Source organism: Perissodus microlepis, chromosome 15, assembly GCF_051167445.1.
Source record: "Perissodus microlepis isolate ML-2025 ecotype Zambia chromosome 15, ASM5116744v1, whole genome shotgun sequence".
Taxonomy (NCBI): domain Eukaryota; kingdom Metazoa; phylum Chordata; class Actinopteri; order Cichliformes; family Cichlidae; genus Perissodus; species Perissodus microlepis.
The window spans coordinates 16,303,703-16,321,805 of NC_140475.1; the positions used below are offsets into that span (position 1 = coordinate 16,303,703).

Consider the following 18,103-nt stretch of genomic DNA (forward strand, 5'->3'; position numbering starts at 1 on the left):
ACCTCAAACACAGTAAGGGAATTCGAATGAGTTTCAAAGTCTGAACATCTACAGCACATGTAATGATTACATTAAATGGTCTCAGGCCCATATAATGTGTACTATGACCTGTACAACTACTATCTCAAAACAGGGATCTTATCGCAGGTCCGCACAACATTGAGCTTTCTGGGAAAGTAAACAAAGTAGAAACTGTTAAGAGCGATTCAGTGAGGAATGAGACCCCTTTATTTGACTCTCTGATCTAGTTTTATAATTTTTTTTCATATATTTTATTTGAGTGAACAAAACTAACTGATATTAAACACCTTTTTCAAGAGGAGTGCACCGTAAAGCAGCTTCAACCTATCGAGGATTTCTCTGCATTAACTAGCTCAATAAAACCTAAAATTATCCAATTAGAGAACTTGGATTCCATCGTAATTATTAATGTTTGTTTTTTCTTCAATCTCTGTGTACGCTCACATACAACAGAATGTTTGATGGACAAAGGATACTCCTTTAAAGATGACAATGTTCATATTCAGGGCTGAAAGCATCAATGGTTTCTAAGAGGAGTAATGGAGGCTGTTTACATCCACTGGGACTGACCATCGCTGAACAGAGACATTGTCTTATGACAACAGCTATCAGCCATCCTACGATACAATCTTGAGCACCTTTTCCACTCACACCTAGCCTCTAGTGATCTCAAGAAGTCACATGATAGGGTGGGGCAAAGTCTCATAGTGGTTTCACCCTTAACCCTCTAGCATTTTAATGAGCCATGCCTTGTTTCACACCTTGGCTCATGTGATGATCCACATGATCACTAGTAGGTCAACGACCACCTCTAAATAGGAAAACCTACATTAGGAGATTAATACCTGGACCTATCCTCCTTTGGGTTTTAGAACTGAAGAAGCCTCTTGGGTGAGAGGTGAAACATCCTCACAAACTTAAAGAAGGCCAGTTACCGCTTATTTTAAGCTCTCAAGATTATAATGACCTGGATGACTGAGACCACACAGATGTGTTTAATGCTTCATTTCACTCTTCTGTCACTGAAAATGAACAGAATGAGTGCTAAACACAACAAACCTTTCATGGAAAAACATTGAAAATAAAAATGCAGGTCCTGCAAATAAGGCAGTTGTTAATCTTGGTAATAAATATGCCAATATACATATCATTAGCAATCTGACACGTTCAACTTGTTAAACCTTAACCTCCATACATTTGGAGGTTAAAGTTGCTCATTGATTGACCTGACTTTATTTTGCTTCACAGTGCATCACTCTGGCCTAATGAGCAGCAAACATAGTACCAACTGCAAAACCTGCAAAAAGCCAAAGTCAACTGTCACTGACTGCATTGCACACAACACCAAATCCACATAGCGCAAGACTCAAGGTTAAAACAGCTACAATTCCAACCAAATGCACCATAAATATAAGAACAGTCACACTGACTGAAATTTAATGCACCTCTTCTGTCCTCAGGATACAAAATTCTTTGAATGAGCCTGCAAAAGTCAGCCTGCCCTATCATTTGATTTTCCACTCACAGCTCTGATTTGAAGGCACCATGGACGACACAGTGGATATTATCTCCGATCCAGATCCGTGGCTCAACAACACAAATGCAAACAGCACCTCCAGTTACACGCCTACCATGTCACCAGTAATGGACAAAACCATCAACATAATTATGATAATTGTCTTATTTGTGACCATGGTTTCACTGGGATGCACCATGGAGGTGTCCAAGATCAAGGTGACTACAGCAAGTTCAGTTTCATATGTGAGTTAAATGTAAGGAGACAATCTTATGCTAATGTGAACTTTTCTTCTTCTGTTTCCAGCATCATATGAGAAAACCTAAGGGGGTGGCTATCGCAGTCGTGGCCCAGTATGGCATAATGCCTCTCACAGCTTTTTGCTTAGCTAAGGTTGGTACTGATGCAAAGTGAAATAAGATTATAAACACTACAGTAAGAAAGGCACATGCAGTAGGCATAATATGTTTGTACTGGAAAATATTTGTGTTCCTGCTTTTTCTTTACTTCATTTTTAATTGTCATTTCTAATGTTAGTAGCGCTAAAACAGTAAAAAAAAGTATTTTCTGTTTTATATGATTCTGAATATATAAAATGGTAATTTAATCTGTTCACTGATTAAGAAATTATTCATGAACTATGACATTAACTGCAGAGGAATCATCAGTAATTAAAAAAAGTAATTAAAGAAAATGTTAAAGGTATTCTTAGTGCACATTTGTGTCATTATCAGACCTTGCTTTTGTTGCTTTTGCATATGAGGTTACTATGATTATTGCGTTACAGCTGTTTAAGTTGGCTGAAATAGCAGCTGTGGTGATTCTGATCTGTGGCTGCTGTCCCGGAGGAGCTCTCTCCAACATCCTGGCTCTGGCTCTTCAGGGCGACATGAACCTCAGGTATACAAACAGAACATATTTAGCTACAAAACTGTTAATGCATTGGGTTTTTTCTTAAACGATCAAACGCACAAAGACATAAATCCTTAGAGATTATTGGTCTTTATTTTATTTGTAAAATTCAAAACCCCTTAATGCGGGAGGAAGTGCATTCCTAAATGGTTTGCTGTTAAAATCTCACATTTTTTAGGTATCTTCTTCTGACACCTCCGAATCCAGATGGTTTAATTTTCTTTGAAACAACTTTAAATAACACACAAGTTAAAGACACAAACCCGTGTGTTTATTTAAATTCAGTTCTGGGAAAAGATATGCAATAAACTGTGTTTTTTTTAAGTTAAGCAACCTCATCCGTCTTGTTATCGTACCGCTGATAATCATAATACACCTTGCAGTCTGAAAAGCAGTGATACACGTTATTAGAAATGAATGTCTTACAGATCATCATCATTGTGACACATTTTATCATAACAGAGCGACACCTAGGCGTTATACTTTCACTCAGCTAGCCTTTCACCTCGTTTCTTATCTCTCCCTTATGAAGCAACAGGTGGTTACTTTAGGCTTCGAGACAGTCCTCCTTTATCTGATATGTGAGGACCTCGTTTGGCCTGTTGCTCATAAACATGATCAGTGAGGACAGACTGTGGGCAATGAGGGCAATGAATGCAGATTGTTTCAGTCACTACAAGCTTGTTATCCAACCAAGTGCCTGGAAGAACATCGTTATCTCACACAACCCCACTAATGTTTTATAAATTTGAATTTTTGTTTTGTTTCGTTTGGGAACAAGAAAATGACCACTGACAAAACTCTGATCAACAGAGGAATGTTAACAAGAGCGTAATGGCATGTACTAGAGTTACATAACACAGTGTAGCAGCCAACCTTGTAATAATTAGTTGGCAAGCATGTCATGGGCTCGCAAACCAGCAAAAATAACACAAGCAGAGGTTTCTGCAGGATATGAGGAATTTCCAGTTAGGCTGGGTTTTGGAAGTAATGCATGAGGCTCCCAAACGGTGAGCTGCTCACAAGAGGAAAAGTGGGAAAACTGGACTGTGTTTTTGATAGCATGTAGAAATAAGAGGAACATCCACTCTGCGATCTTAACAATTAACATAAGGACTGCTGTTGGCTTCTAGAGACCTCGCTGCTTAATTTAGACATGATATTCAATTCAATTCTATTTATGTGCCAAATCACAACAACAGTCATGTCAAGGCGCTTTATATTGTAAGGTAGACTGTACAATAATACATACAGAGAAAAACCCAAGAATCATTTGATCCCCTATGAGAAAGCACTTTGGTGACAGTGGGAAGGAAAAACTCCCTTTTAACAGGAAGAAACCTCCAGCAGAACCAGGCTCAGGGAGGGGGGACATCTGCTGGGACCAATTGGGGTGAGAGAAGGAAGACAGGATAAGACATGCTCTGGAAGAGAGCCAAAGATTAATAATAAGTATGATTCAGTGCAGAGAGGTATATTAACACATAATGAGTGAGAAATGTGACTGAAGAAACACTCAGTATGATATGATATGAAGTCTTTCCACTGGGCTCTTGCTTGCTATTTGTAAAAACTGCTTTTCTTCAGTCAAATGTTACCTCATCTAGATTATAATATTTTCAATTTTCAATTCACTTTTTGTAAAGGGGAATTAAAGTCCAGAGCATTCAATTTCTGGTAAAACGGGAATGTTTCGCAGTGGATTTTTGTTGCCTTTTTGCCTTGAAACCCTAAGTAATGTACACATGGCTGCACAAATATTCTTCTTCTACTATTTCTTGTTGTTGTTCAAATTAATTAATTTTTTCTTCTCATTGCTTGGCTTAACCTCAGAATACTGATACTGAATACACATTACTTATGTTGTATGTAAACACATCTGAGACAGAAATATACTCTTTCTGCAGTTTAGAAAGAGACAGTATATTTCTTCCACATTGGTTTCTCTTCATTGGCTCATAGGGGGTTATCTGATTGCAGGGTCTTTACCTTGCAAAATAAAGCACCTTGAGGTAACTGTTGTTGTGATTTGGCGCTATATAAATAGAATGTATTGAACCTCTGGAACAGTCAGAATTTGTGCAACCTGTTCGTGTTGTGTGTATGAAGTTTCTCACACTATGATAAATTTTGAATGCATTTTGTCAACATAATGCTGAGAAGGAAATTTTGAGCATTATGGTGCTACAAAAAGATAAAAGCTGTCACGGTCTCACGCTTATCTTTTTCCTTCAGCATCGTGATGACCTCTTGCTCGACGTTGCTGGCTCTTGGTATGATGCCTCTCCTGCTCTACCTCTACTGTCAGGGTTTCTCCGACCTGCAGAACGCTGTCCCTTATGTTGAAATTATCGTATCACTGGTCATGATCCTGGTGCCGTGCGGCATCGGCATCATCATCAATACCTACAGGCCGCAGTACTCAAAGATCATCACAAAGGTCTGTGCATACTCACAAGAGTCTGAAGGTTGGACAGATCACTAGAACTGATAAAAATTGTTGATTAACTGGCACAGAGATAGCAAAGTTAAAGTCAGTTCAAAGCTGAGCCTTTAAAATGTAAGACTTTACTGATTCATTGTTCTTTGCATTGACAAACAGCTGGGTAAATCTCAGGAATTTACAGCTTTAGGACTTTATGAATTTATTGCTCCTCCGGGATCCCAGTTCCCAGTCACACATTGATATTTATTTCCAGTATTGGCTTTACCTGACATGAAGTCAGGATAATAAATGTCTGTAATCAATGCTTCACAAAGCATCAGTGAATCAGATGTTTATCAGTACATCATCAGTCAAAACTTTCTTACATCAATCAAGTGTTTGATTTTGTGCGTCACATGTTTTAAATGAATCGTTCTCATTTTTCTCACATCACATAACTGCACAGTGAGTCCTAAAGAGTTCTTTGGACCAGGGTGGTATACAGGGAGTGCAGAATTATTAGGCAAATGAGTATTTTGTCCACATCATCCTCTTCATGCATGTTGTCTTACTCCAAGCTGCATAGGCTCGAAAGCCTACTACCAATTAAGCATATTAGGTGATGTGCATCGCTGTAATGAGGAGGGGTGTGGTCTAATGACATCAACACCCTATATCAGGTGTGCATAATTATTAGGCAACGTCCTTTCCTTTGGCAAAATGGGTCAAAAGAAGGACTTGACGGGCTCAGAAAAGTCAAAAATAGTGAGATATCTTGCAGAGGGATGCAGCAGTCTCAAAATTGCAAAGCTTCTGAAGCGTGATCATTGAACAATCAAGCGTTTCATTCAAAATAGTCAACAGGGTCATAAGAAGCGTGTGGAAAAACCAAGGCGCAAAATAACTGCCCATGAACTGAGAAAAGTCAAGCGTGCAGCTGCCAACATGCCACTTGCCACCAGTTTGGCCATATTTCAGAGCTGCAACATCACTGGAGTGCCCAAAAGCACAAGGTGTGCAATACTCAGAGACATGGCCAAGGTAAGAAAGGCTGAAAGACGACCACCACTGAACAAGACACACAAGCTGAAACGTCAAGACTGGGCCAAGAAATATCTCAAGACTGGTTTTTCTAAGGTTTTATGGACTGATGAAATGAGAGTGAGTCTTGATGGGCCAGATGGATGGGCCCGTGGCTGGATTGATAAAGGGCAGAGAGCTCCAGTCCGACTCAGACGCCAGCAAGGTGGAGGTGGAGTACTGGTTTGGGCTGGTATCATCAAAGATGAGCTTGTGGGGCCTTTTCGGGTTGAGGATGGAGTCAAGCTCAACTCCCAGTCCTACTGCCAGTTTCTGGAAGACACCTTCTTCAAGCAGTGGTACAGGAAGAAGTCTGCATCCTTCAAGAAAAACATGATTTTCATGCAGGACAATGCTCCATCACACGCGTCCAAGTACTCCACAGCGTGGCTGGCAAGAAAGGGTATAAAAGAAGAAAAACTAATGACATGGCCACCTTGTTCACCTGATCTGAACCCCATTGAGAACCTGTGGTCCATCATCAAATGTGAGATTTACAGGGAGGGAAAACAGTACACCTCTCTGAACAGTGTCTGGGAGGCTGTGGTTGCTGCTGCACGCAATGTTGATGGTGAACAGATCAAAACACTGACAGAATCCATGGATGGCAGGCTTTTGAGTGTCCTTGCAAAGAAAGGTGGCTATATTGGTCGCTGATTTGTTTTTGTTTTGTTTTTGAATGTCAGAAATGTATATTTGTGAATGTGGAGATGTTATATTGGTTTCACTGGTAAAAATAAATAATTGAAATGGGTATATATTTGTTTTTGGTTAAGTTGCCTAATAATTATGCACAGTAATAGTCACCTGCACACACAGATATCCCCCTAAAATAGCTAAAATTAAAAACAAACTAAAAACTACTTCCAAAAACATTCAGCTTTGATATTAATGAGTTTTTTTGGTTCATTGAGAACATGGTTGTTGTTCAATAATAAAATTATTCCTCAAAAATACAACTTGCCTAATAATTCTGCACTCCCTGTATAGGTAACCAGGTCAATATGAACCAGTACATGTTTTAGAGAACGGTGTTCTGGTTTTTGGATGGTAAAGGATCTCTGTATCACTTCGAAATCAGGCTTCACTATTTGTTACTGGATCGACTTATTTTTGGTTTTGATCTTTTTATTGGATCTGTTGACAACAGAGTCGGGTCCTTAAGTTTTTCAACAGTCATTTTTTGTAGTTTTGCATCTGTACACAATCATGGTGGGTTTTAAATCAAGCAATCAAGATGTGACTCAAGTCAGACTTTCAGCTTTAAATTAAAAAAAAGTAATTACCTTAACTGTTTACTACTGTGGTCAAATACAAGTTCAGCTCACAATGTTTTATCTGCCACATTTGTTATGAAGTAAAAGGGAATACGCCTCATTTTGCCTTAAAATGCTTGTCAGTCAACTGTCAAATTGCTATGGAGTTGATTTGTTTCGTGTCCTGCTGTTTGCAGGTAGGCCTAATTATAATGATGATTTTTATCGTGGTGATCGTCACCTTAACCAACATTGGAATCGGAAGAGTCATGCTGACTGTGCTGTCTCTTCCGCTCTTGGCCATCGCTGCTCTCATGCCTTTGATAGGCTACTCCTTTGGATATGTCCTCTCTGCGATCTTCAGACTCAGCCAGTCGTAGGTTCTTTGGCTTAATTCAGTCATCGAGTCAAGTCAAGGCAGTCACATCAAAGATGAAAGAATTATGAGCCTTTCTGTTTATATTCATGACTCATGAACATGTGTGTCTGTCACCAGGGAGCGGAGGACCGTTTCTGTGGAAACAGGCTGTCAGAACATCCAGCTGTGCATCACCATATTGAAGATAGCTTTCCCCCAGGAAGTGATAGGCCCTCTGTTTCTGTTCCCAATGATCTATGGGTCTTTTCAGGTGACGGAGGCGTTGGTGCTCGTCGTGCTGTTCAGGTGCTACCGAAGGTTTACGAAAAAGGAGAAAGGTACATCAGGTTATCTAAGGCCTTTTATGACACAAGAAAAAACACGGGGAACAAACAGGGAGAGTAAACAAGAATAAGTTCAGCCTTGACCCTTTATAGTGTTGATGATTAATAACAGTTGTTAGTGGGCATTAATCTAAGCAAGGCAGATTTGATGTAAGCTTTTATTTTGTAGGTTATAGAGACCAATCTTGAACCTCTAATGACATACCCTCATTTGTTTCCTCATTTAATGGCATCAAAATTGACCTTTTATAAAGGTACATAGAACATAGAGGGGTGTTTATTCTACTGTATATAATTTCCTTATTATTCATCTGAACTGAAGATATTAAATATAAAACAGACTGGAGTCTGAATTACAAGTATGAGATCTTAGAATAACTTTTGTTAGTTTTTAAAACAAAGGCTGTTGTAAATGTTGGGAAGGACCAGTTTATACTTTAGTCATGCTGAAACACTGAAACAAGACTTTTCACCTTAAAAAAAACAAAAAAAAAACAATGTCACTAAAAATATAAGGTATGAAGGCTCTAATACAAACAGTAAAGCCTTGCATTTGTGTTTTTTAAAAATTGGAAGAATAGTGTTAAAAATACTTTTTGATGTGTAGCGCAAGGGAAAGCTGGACTTTTTTCCACAACATACTTTTTGACTTCTCATTACAGTAAAGCACAATTATAATTTTTCTGTCCTGTCAGCCAGCATGAAGTAGCTCTCTTAAACACTGTTGGTGCTTTTTTCTGCTTCCATGTGTCAAAATTGGCCTATTTTTTATGTAGATGAATATCCAGACCACAGAGTTTCATATTTAACCACAAGTTGATCAACTTTTGTGTCAGATCTCGGTTTGTGTTTATAATGGATCTGCTTATCTGACTCACAGAGACTTACCAGCCTGCAGTCACTGAAGAGGAGCTGAAAGAGACGACTGAGGGGACTGTGTGACCTCAATCACCACCCATGTATTGTACAGCCTACAGCTGACTAAACAAACAGAAAAATGCACAGCCGTATAGCTGGTCTTGATTTTTATACTGTATTGTGATCTGAAACCTCTAAGTGCATTAGAAACTTCAGTTTTTTATTGGTTAAGTCTATTGTCTTTCTACACCAGCGGTCCCCAACCCCCGGGCCTCGGACCGGTACCGGTCCGTGAGTTGTTTGGTACCGGGCCGCGAGAGTTGAGGCTCAGGTGTGAAATGTATAGTTTTCAGGGGTTTTTTTCGGTTTTGAGCGTTATTTTGTTATCGTTTTTATCGTTGGGTCTTTTCACGTGTGTTATGAATAAATCTTCTTTTTTCGGTACCGGTACTAGTTTTATTTTGTTGTATTTATCCGCGACACCTTAAAGGCCGGTCCGTGAAAATATTGTCGGGCATAAACCGGTCCGTGGCGCAAAAAAGGTTGGGGACCGCTGTTCTACACCATGCAAACATCATCATAGTTTTGACTGAAAATAAAATCCTCATGTACAAAAATGTATTTTTACAAACTCATTTGAAGACTACATTTAAAAGTCTGCAATCTACACATGAATCCCAAATAAAAGCACAGCCATGCAATATAATGCAAGAAGGAACAGCATCCTTTAGTCAGTCGTAACTACGGCCATAAAAAGCATGAACATATGTGATTGCAACATTATAATTGCAAACATGTGCTGCTGCTAGTCCATTCAGAGCTTTTATTGTCACCAAGAGGGCCGTCTTCGTAAGCTGGAAAACAAAAAACAACTTGGACTTCTTACAGTGGAAGAATCTCTTTTTTTAGATCCTTGGAAAAAGCTCAACAAGTTCAACAAGAAATAATCAGTTATCATCAGTAAATTAACACGTTTTTCCATTGCATAATGTGATTGCAATTTGATGATTGATGATTTTGCAGAGTGGTTTGTGATGAATCATCTGCTGAATGTAAATAAGACCAGAGAGATTGTGATCAGCTTCAGAAGGAAGAGGACAGCTACAGAGCCCATCACTGTCCTGGGACAGGATGATGCTGTGGTGTGACACAGGTATCATAGAGTACGTGTATACTAATGGGGTGAGCAAGGAAACTAATTTCTTAATTTAGAGGAGCTTATTGGGTAATAGTTGAGTAAAGGTCTCACTGATGTTAAACACGTTTTCAAGAGAGACCTGAGAGCTGCACCATGAAGCAGGTTCAGGTTAAAATCCCAGTTATCAACTTGTTATTACTTGTTATCACTGGCTTCACATAAAACAGGGTGGCCTGTCGTTGGACTGTCATGTCTGCAACTTAAAAGAGACGGTGATAGAAGAATATGAGAGACATCAAGACAGCAAAACTGAATGCAGGACTGCTTTTTCTGGGCTGCTGGTGGGGAGGTGATTCAAGGTGAAATCATTTTCTACATTGAATATTCACTATAATACCTCAAGTGTATGAGTTTTATTAACTGTAATACCAGCAACGTACAAAATATTTGTCAGAAATCTTTGGCAAATTAAAAAAATAAAAATGTGGAGGACAAGAGAAAACTGCAGCGGGTGGTGAGGGCGGCAGAGTGGGCAACTGCCACTTCACTAACCCCCCCTCAGAGTAGGGCTGTGCGATATGACCAAAATCTCATATCCCGATATAAAACATCTATCGTCCGATAACGATATAAATCACAAAAATTTAACATTTTCTGTAAATTCTGTGAATCTCCGGTAGCTGAAGTGTTTCCAGCTGGGCGTCGTGCACTGTAAAATGTAATATTGTGTTTAATTAAAAATATTAAATAGGCTGAACTCAATTTTTATCAATTTGTTATTAGAACTCGATTTAAATAAGTTACCAGTACTTTTTATGCAAACACGCTGATAAACTCAATTTATTTGAGTTGTCTTAACTTAGAAAAACTAAGTAAGATGGAAGTTTTGCTTCTCAGGGCGGAAGGATGAAAGATGTGTTTTGAAAATACCCCGTCACTACCGTCCTCCTCCCTCTCGCATCAGTCCGCATGTTCATGGTGCCAGCATTTGTTATGGAATATGTTGAGCAAACCTGGAAAAGCGTCAGCTCAAGATATTATTGTTGTCATTGCTGTGAATCTTTACCTGATACACTGACTTGTAATTTATTTATTTATTTTTTTCTATTGGTATTGGCTTTTACAGCCTGTTTTAATTGAGAGGAGAAAACAACATCTTATTTTATTTTCTATGGTGTTTTGATTCTTTGATGTTTTTTCCCCCCACATTTCATTGTTTTGTGAAGTTTTGCATAATTGTGTGTGGGGGTTAGGCTCGTTTTTTGTTTTTTTTTTGCTGTTAAACAGTGATATCTCACTTGGGCCAACATGTTAGGTGAGGAAACTGCGGATAGCGCTATGCCTGATCTGTTCTTTGCGGGGAGTAATGTGACTTTTGGTTTGGGGAGGGGTCATCAGATTGCTCCAAAGTGTTTTGAGAGGGGTAGGCCAGTAGTCCCCGGTATTGGTACCCACACTGTAGACCAGTCAGTGGCACTCACCATTAATGCCAGCAGCTAGCTCCACACCAGCTGCTTGCGAACGCCAAACACACACCCAGGCTGTCACTAGTGACATGTTGAGCAGCTTGATTACTGACTTAGCAAAGCAAATTGGGGAAAATATCACATCCTCTCTTAACTCTATGCACCAGCCAGCCCCCACCCAGCCACAGTCTCCCCAGAATGTGCCCTTGAGCTGCAATGACCAGTCCCAGCTGAAGGTTGTTGTTCAGTCAGACACCAAAGCTCCACCATACTTCAAGGGTGACAACACAGATCTATTTCCCATCGGTGAATGGGAGGACATGATGAGATGTTATCTGCACAGAATCAGCTGTGACACAGATGAAGAAATGTTTGCCATATTAATGTCTAGACTGACTGGCAAAGCCAGAGATGTGGTCAAGGTGTCACTTCGTTGCCGCCCTGAGTTGAATCGGAATGATCTTATTACTGCTGTGTTTGACATACTGAGGTCTAACTTCAGCAACTTGACATATTCCAGCCTGCCCATGAAAGATTTCTACAGTACTGTGCCACGTCCAGGTGAGAATGCCATGGATTACTGGATCCGGTTGAACAAGTCTATTGACGCTGCTGATGAGTGTCTCTGCAGGCGCGGCAAGCTGGTAGAGGACCCCAGTAGTGAGGTTGTTTCGATGTTCATTAATCACTGTCCTGACCACAGTCTTGCCTTGTCTTTTCAACTGAAGGCCCCTGAGGAGTGGACTGCAGCTGAGGTTCAAAGCCGTCTGGACAACTATGTGAGGAAAATGAGACAGTCTAGTGTTTTGTCTCATAATACAGCATGTCTGTCCATCCCACATCAGAGCCCTGTTGCTGTTAACAGCCAGCCCCACTCCAGCGGTGCTCAAGCAGTCCCAGTAACACATGAGCCAGCCTCATATCTTATGCCCTCTGTTCCCTCTGCAGCCACATGTCAGCCTCTCTCTTCTGGTGACATGGTAAGTGTGCAGCAGCCCTCTGCTTGTCCTCCATTGACTCCTCATGTCATGCCCCCATCTTTGCCAGTTTCCGGCCCTCCTCCAGCTGAGCCAGGTGTTCAACAGATGGTAGCACTGTTTGACAAGGTTCTGTCCATGTGCACTGCATCACTAGCCACTGGTCCTAGGTGCCCACAACCCACAGGTCATTCCCATGGGCACCGCAGTGCTCATCGTGCTTCGTGCAGAGTGTGTGGCTCACATGAACACACAACCCATGTGCATTGTAGGCTGTACAAGCTATGCCACAGCTGCTTTGACCCTGGACACATGAGGCGTGAATGCCCACAGTTGCACCAGAAACCAAGCATTTCAGTCCCTCCTCCCACCAATGCTGCTTTAAACTAGCCAGCCCATGTAACGAGAGGGGTAGCATGGGCAGTGTTGATGAAACCCTCAGAAATGCAACAGACCCAGAAGCCATATATGTTAACTGCTGTAGTAGCCTCTCTGATGAGAAGACTGTTATTATGGGTTCACAAAGAGTTGGCAGGGCTAGTGAGTTGTTTTACACCCCAGTGTCCGTCAGTGGCCGGTGCTCCTTAACAGGCATGCTTGATTCAGGAAGTATGTCATGCACACTAAGTGAAAAGGCTGATAGCAAGCTAAGAGCTGCTGGTGTTGCTCTGATTCCGCAGCAGGTCTCTGAAAATGTGGTGCTGGTTGGTTGCGGTGGCCTTCTCACACAACCCAAATGCATCTATGATTTGGACATAGATGCATTTGGGTCGAGGTTTCTTGTGCCAACATTTGTGGTTCCTGGGCAAAAAGATGAACTCATTGTGGGGAGCAATGTGATCCGGCCCATCATTCAGAAGATGAAGGCTGATACAAAGTACTGGGAGCTTATTAACTCCAATTACACTGGCACTGATTGTGAAGACTTCCTGCAGTTGCTGAGCTGTATCTCACAGTGGTCTGCTCCTGTGTTGCCAGATAAAGTAGGTACAGTCAGGTTGTCAAAGGAGCTTGCAAAGAAAAGCGTCTGGACTTCTTTAAGTTACTTGAAGACGTTTCACCTCTCATCCGAGAAGCTTCTTCAGTTCTAAGGTCAAATGGTGGAGAGTCCCAGATATAAACCTAGTGGGAGTATCCCCCCACAGAGGGACAAAAGGACCCCCTGATGATCCTCTAATCGCCTGAGCCAAGGTGTGAAAGCGGGTGTGGGTCCCAATCAGCCAGAGTTTCGGGTGTAACACCCGAAACTCTGGCTGATTTCGGGTGTAACACCCGAAACTCTGGCTGATTGGGACCCACACCCGCTTTCACACCTTGGCTCAGGCGATTAGAGGATCATCAGGGGGTCCTTTTGTCCCTCTGTGGGGGGATACTCCCACTAGGTTTATATCTGGGACTCTCCACCATTTGACCTTAGAACTGAAGAAGCTTCTCGGATGAGAGGTGAAACGTCTTCAAGTAACTTAAAGAAGTCCAGACGCTTTTCTTTGCAAGCTCCTTTGACTACGATGACCTGGATGACTGAGAACCTTCACAGACATACAGTCAGGTTGCGGAAGAGTGTCACCCTCCTGCCACAAAAAGAATATGTAGTTTGGGGAAAGCTGCCACCTTCTGCCCTTGTGTCTCCAGGAAGTACTGTTGTGGAACCCACGTCAGCCCGTTCCACTCCAAAGAACATAATGGTGGGACGCATTATAACACCCATGTGGGGAGATCGTTGGGTCCCTATGAAAGTCCTTAGCCCAACAGAGAGCCCTGTGACACTTCGTCGCAATGCTAAGATTGCGGATGTCTTTCCTTGTATTGCTGTAGAGGACCTGCCCATCACTCAAGGTCTCTGCGAGACTCTGACTGACCAGCATACCAGTTTTCCTCCCTCATCAGACTCTGTGCCTGACTCTGCACAGCTACTCAAAGACGCTGGGTTGGCTTATATTGAAATTGAGGGCTGCGAAGTGTCAGATGGGTGGAAGAGGAAACTGGTGGAGCTTGCGTTGACTTACCAAGATGTGTTCTCTAGAGACAAACTGGACTGTGGTGAGGCGAAAGACTTTGTCCATCGTATCCACCTCACTGACGACCACCCTTTCAGGCTTCCCTATCGCAGAGTACCCCCGGCTCACTATCATAAGTTGCGAGAGGTGCTGTCAGACATGGAGATGAAAGGCATCATCAGTAAGTCCACCAGCGAATACGCCTCGCCACTGGTAATGGTTTGGAAGAAGTCAGGTGACTTGAGGATATGCACTGACTTCCGCTGGCTCAATGCCAAAACCGTTAAGGATGCTCACCCACTGCCCAATCAGGCTGACTGTCTTGCAGCCCTGGTGGGAATGCTTTCTTCAGCACCATGGACCTCACATCCGGGTTCTACAACGTTCCCCTCCATGAGTCTGACAGACGGTACACGGCTTTCACTACACCTCTTGGCCTGTATGAGTACAACAGACTTCCCCAGGGTCTATGCAACAGCCCAGCATCTTTCATGCGGATGATGCTCAGCATCTTTGGTGACTTGAACTTTTCCAGCCTCCTATGTTATCTTGATGACCTGCTGGTGTTTGCACCTTCAGAAGAGGAGGCCCTAAAACGTCTTGAGATTGTTTTCTCTCGCCTGAGGACCAGCAATCTGAAGCTGGCGCAGAAAAAATGTCACTTTCTCAGACGCTCTGTGAGGTTTTTGGGTCACGTCGTGGATGCTGGTGGTGCCAGTTTTCAGAAGACTGACCTTATGGATGGTGACGGTTGCACCCCTTCTCAGAAGAAAGTGAGATCCTTCCTTGGCATGGTGATGTTTTACCGGCATTTCATTCCAGGGTGCTCTCGTATTGCGAAGCCACTCTTTGCTCTAACTGCCGGTCAGAAGAGGACTAAAGCAGAGGTGTGGACTCGAGTCACATGACTTGGACTCGAGTCAGACTCGAGTCATTCATTTTATGACTTTAGACTTGACTTGAAAAAAGGTTGTAAGACTTGTGACTTGACTTGGACTTTTACACCAGTGAATTGGGACTTGAATTGGACTTGAACCTGTTTACTTGAAAAGGAAATGGTGAACAGGGTCCGTTTCAGAAAGTGGGTTCTGTAGCTGTACTCAGGGAAGAGAGTTTCTCTCCGTCTCCTCCCCATCATTAACCCCGTAGATTTAACCCAGCTTAGACTGACAAATATTTATTTTACCATCACATCACAATTCAAAATCACTGTTTAATTTGCAATTAGTGTATGGTCGTGTTTAACTTTTGCATGTCTGAGCAAGGGAAATTTTTTTTTTGGTTAGAAATTCTGGCCCACCTTAGTGTGTAATTGAGTAGTCCTGCTATATATGGCCTTTTTCTTCTGTCATTTATGTCAATACATCAAATAAAATACTTTGATCTTATGTTATTAGCTGTTGTTTATTTGCAAAGGTCAGTTATTCTTAACAGGGATGCTAAACATTGCTTATTAGAACTGTATGCAGAGTTTTGAGAAAAGTGTTTTAATAAATATTGTTTATATATTTTTTATTTATATTTTTATTGTCTGAAAACTATGAGGGTTTAAGTGTTAATAGTTATTTAGGATTATTAGGATCAACTTAAAGTCAAATGCAATTCATGAATGGCTGTAATGGAATTTCTGACATGAGTCTAATATGCTTACCTCTATCAGATTTGAAGAATACCAGATGAAAAAGAGGATCACAAATGAACCTCAACAGCCTTCCATATCACAGTTTATGGACACTTGTGCCGGACAGTACAGCATGACTCATCCACAGCAGAAAGCTATCACGAATGCATTATTAAGTGACTTGATTATTGGTTGCAACCTGCCCCTTTCTATTGTGGAAAACAAGAATTTTCGGCACTTTCTGACGGTAGTTGACAGAAAATACAGCCCGGTATATCGCAGAACAATTATATCAAAAACAGAGAACCTCGCTGCTGAGAAACGTTCAATGTTAAAAACTCAGTTGAGCGAGACTGATCATGTTTCAGACACTGTGGACATTTGGTCAGACCGAAGGATGAGGGGTTTCCTTGGTATCACTGTGCACTGGATACAGAAAGAGACAGAGAGGATGCAGCTAAAATCCAAACTGCTGGCCTTTGACCGCTTCAAAGGATTACACACTGGTGAAAGAATCTGTGAGAAATTTGAAGCTATATGTGACGAATACAACATCAAAGATAAACTAGACTATATTATTAGTGACAATGCTGCCAATATGCGGAAAGCATTCACTGTGTGCTTCCCCACTGAGCAAGGTGAGGAACATGATGATGATGGTGATCATCTTGACGACCCAGAGCTCTGGCATGACTTAACCTTGGAAGATCAGGAAACAGTAGGTGCTGCTATGGCAAAGACACAGCGCCTGCAGTGTTTTGCGCACACACTTCAGCTGGTGGTGAAAGATGGTTTGTCAGAGACCAAAGTGGCATCTCCTTCACTTCACTCCTTCACTTCAAGTTATCTAAGCTCAGCTCTCTATTGCACACAAGCACAACATTCAAAGATGTGTTTGAAGCTGAATTTGGTGAACAGAAAGCGATCCCTGCAGCTGTAATCACAAGATGGAATTCAACACTGAGACAAGTGAAGGCAGTTCTCCAATGTGAACATCTAAAACTCTGTGCTGTTCTTGAAATGGCTGGGCACAAGGAGTTATTATTCACAACACGAGAGTGGAACCTGTTGAAGGAGATGGTGGACATCTTGAAGCCTTTTGGAGAAGCAACAGATTTGACACAAGGTGAGAAAATAGTCACGATTAGTGCTGTTGTTCCATCCGTGCTGTCCCTCAATCACCACCTTGAGAAAGTGAAGCCTCAAGTCCGTTTCCTGAATGGTCTGGTCAGGAGCCTCCAAGCATCTTTGAACAAAAGATTTCTTGGAATCTTTATCAATGTGCGAATGGCTAGAGCAGAAGATGGGATCACTGCCCCCTTTTCAGATCCAGTGTACCTTAAAGCAGCTGCTTTGGATCCAGCATTTTCTCTGTTGTGGGTGGAACACCATGTGTTGGGCAGTTGTGACATAAAGACAGAGGTGACACAAAAAGTTAAAGGTAAAGATTGAATATAGTTTATATTTTTTCTGTATTTTTTTTTGTCTAAAATTGTAATAAAGGCTCTTTTGCTGTTGTTAATTTGCTTTGCCAGATCTGATCCTGCAAGATGCGGCAGATCCTGCAAAGTCAGAGCAACCTGTGACTCCTGGTGAGGAACACCAAGAGGCCTGTGAAGATGGAGGACTCTTTGCTGCTTACTGTAAGAGGCAGAAGAAGGATGTGGGGAAGAGTCCAGCTCTACAGCTAAGTCACTACCTGGTTATTGCTGATGGACAGAACACCCTCTTGTTCTGGGCAATGAACATGCAGACTCTTCCTTCTCTGTTTCATGTGGCCACCAGAGTTTTGGCAGTACCTGCATGTAGTGCTCCTGTGGAGCGAGTTTTCAGCTATGGTGGCATCATTCTATGGCCTCATCGTGCACAAATGACTGACAGACTTTTGGCCAATTTGGTCTTTTGCAAATGCAATGCAGAATAGTTAATAGTTCACTGAAATAGTTAACTGAAATAACTTAAAGTGCACATTCTTGTTCATATATATATATATATATCATAGGTGTGCTCATAGGTGTGCTCTATATCTGAACCAAGATGACAATCTTTCAAACAGGTCAAGTGCCTCTATGCACGTCATTAGTTTAAATATTTGCCTACTTTACTTCATCTCATATGTCATTGTACTAAATTT

The 18,103-nt window shown here is 41.6% G+C and overlaps 2 protein-coding genes across 2 annotated transcripts; both read left to right on the forward strand.

Moving 5' to 3' along the window:
- Positions 1 to 1,551: 1,551 nt before the first annotated feature.
- On the forward strand, positions 1,552 to 8,896 carry slc10a1 (solute carrier family 10 member 1). Its single transcript, XM_084953337.1, has 7 exons — positions 1,552 to 1,755; positions 1,844 to 1,930; positions 2,325 to 2,437; positions 4,685 to 4,889; positions 7,408 to 7,586; positions 7,707 to 7,906; positions 8,793 to 8,896. Exons 1-7 carry the CDS (start codon positions 1,567 to 1,569, stop codon positions 8,852 to 8,854), a joined length of 1,035 nt encoding a protein of 344 aa, XP_084809463.1. The 5' UTR covers positions 1,552 to 1,566; the 3' UTR covers positions 8,855 to 8,896.
- Positions 8,897 to 16,822: 7,926 nt separating this feature from the next.
- LOC146371965 (zinc finger BED domain-containing protein 4-like) lies at positions 16,823 to 17,893 on the forward strand. The gene is made up of 2 exons (XM_084953752.1): positions 16,823 to 17,410; positions 17,505 to 17,893. The coding sequence occupies exons 1-2, from the start codon at positions 16,990 to 16,992 to the stop codon at positions 17,891 to 17,893; spliced, it is 810 nt and encodes a 269-aa protein (XP_084809878.1). The 5' UTR covers positions 16,823 to 16,989.
- Positions 17,894 to 18,103: the final 210 nt, after the last annotated feature.

Excerpts from the sequence above, each read along its gene's own strand:
- slc10a1 (XM_084953337.1), top strand. The coding sequence starts at position 1,567 with ATGGACGACACAGTGGATATTATCTCCGATCCAGATCCGTGGCTCAAC. Across the intron at positions 2,438-4,684 it reads CAGGGCGACATGAACCTCAG|CATCGTGATGACCTCTTGCT; the intron begins GTATACAAACAG and ends TTTTTCCTTCAG. Across the intron at positions 4,890-7,407 it reads ACTCAAAGATCATCACAAAG|GTAGGCCTAATTATAATGAT; the intron begins GTCTGTGCATAC and ends TGCTGTTTGCAG.
- LOC146371965 (XM_084953752.1), top strand. The coding sequence starts at position 16,990 with ATGGCTGGGCACAAGGAGTTATTATTCACAACACGAGAGTGGAACCTG. Across the intron at positions 17,411-17,504 it reads GGTGACACAAAAAGTTAAAG|ATCTGATCCTGCAAGATGCG; the intron begins GTAAAGATTGAA and ends TTGCTTTGCCAG.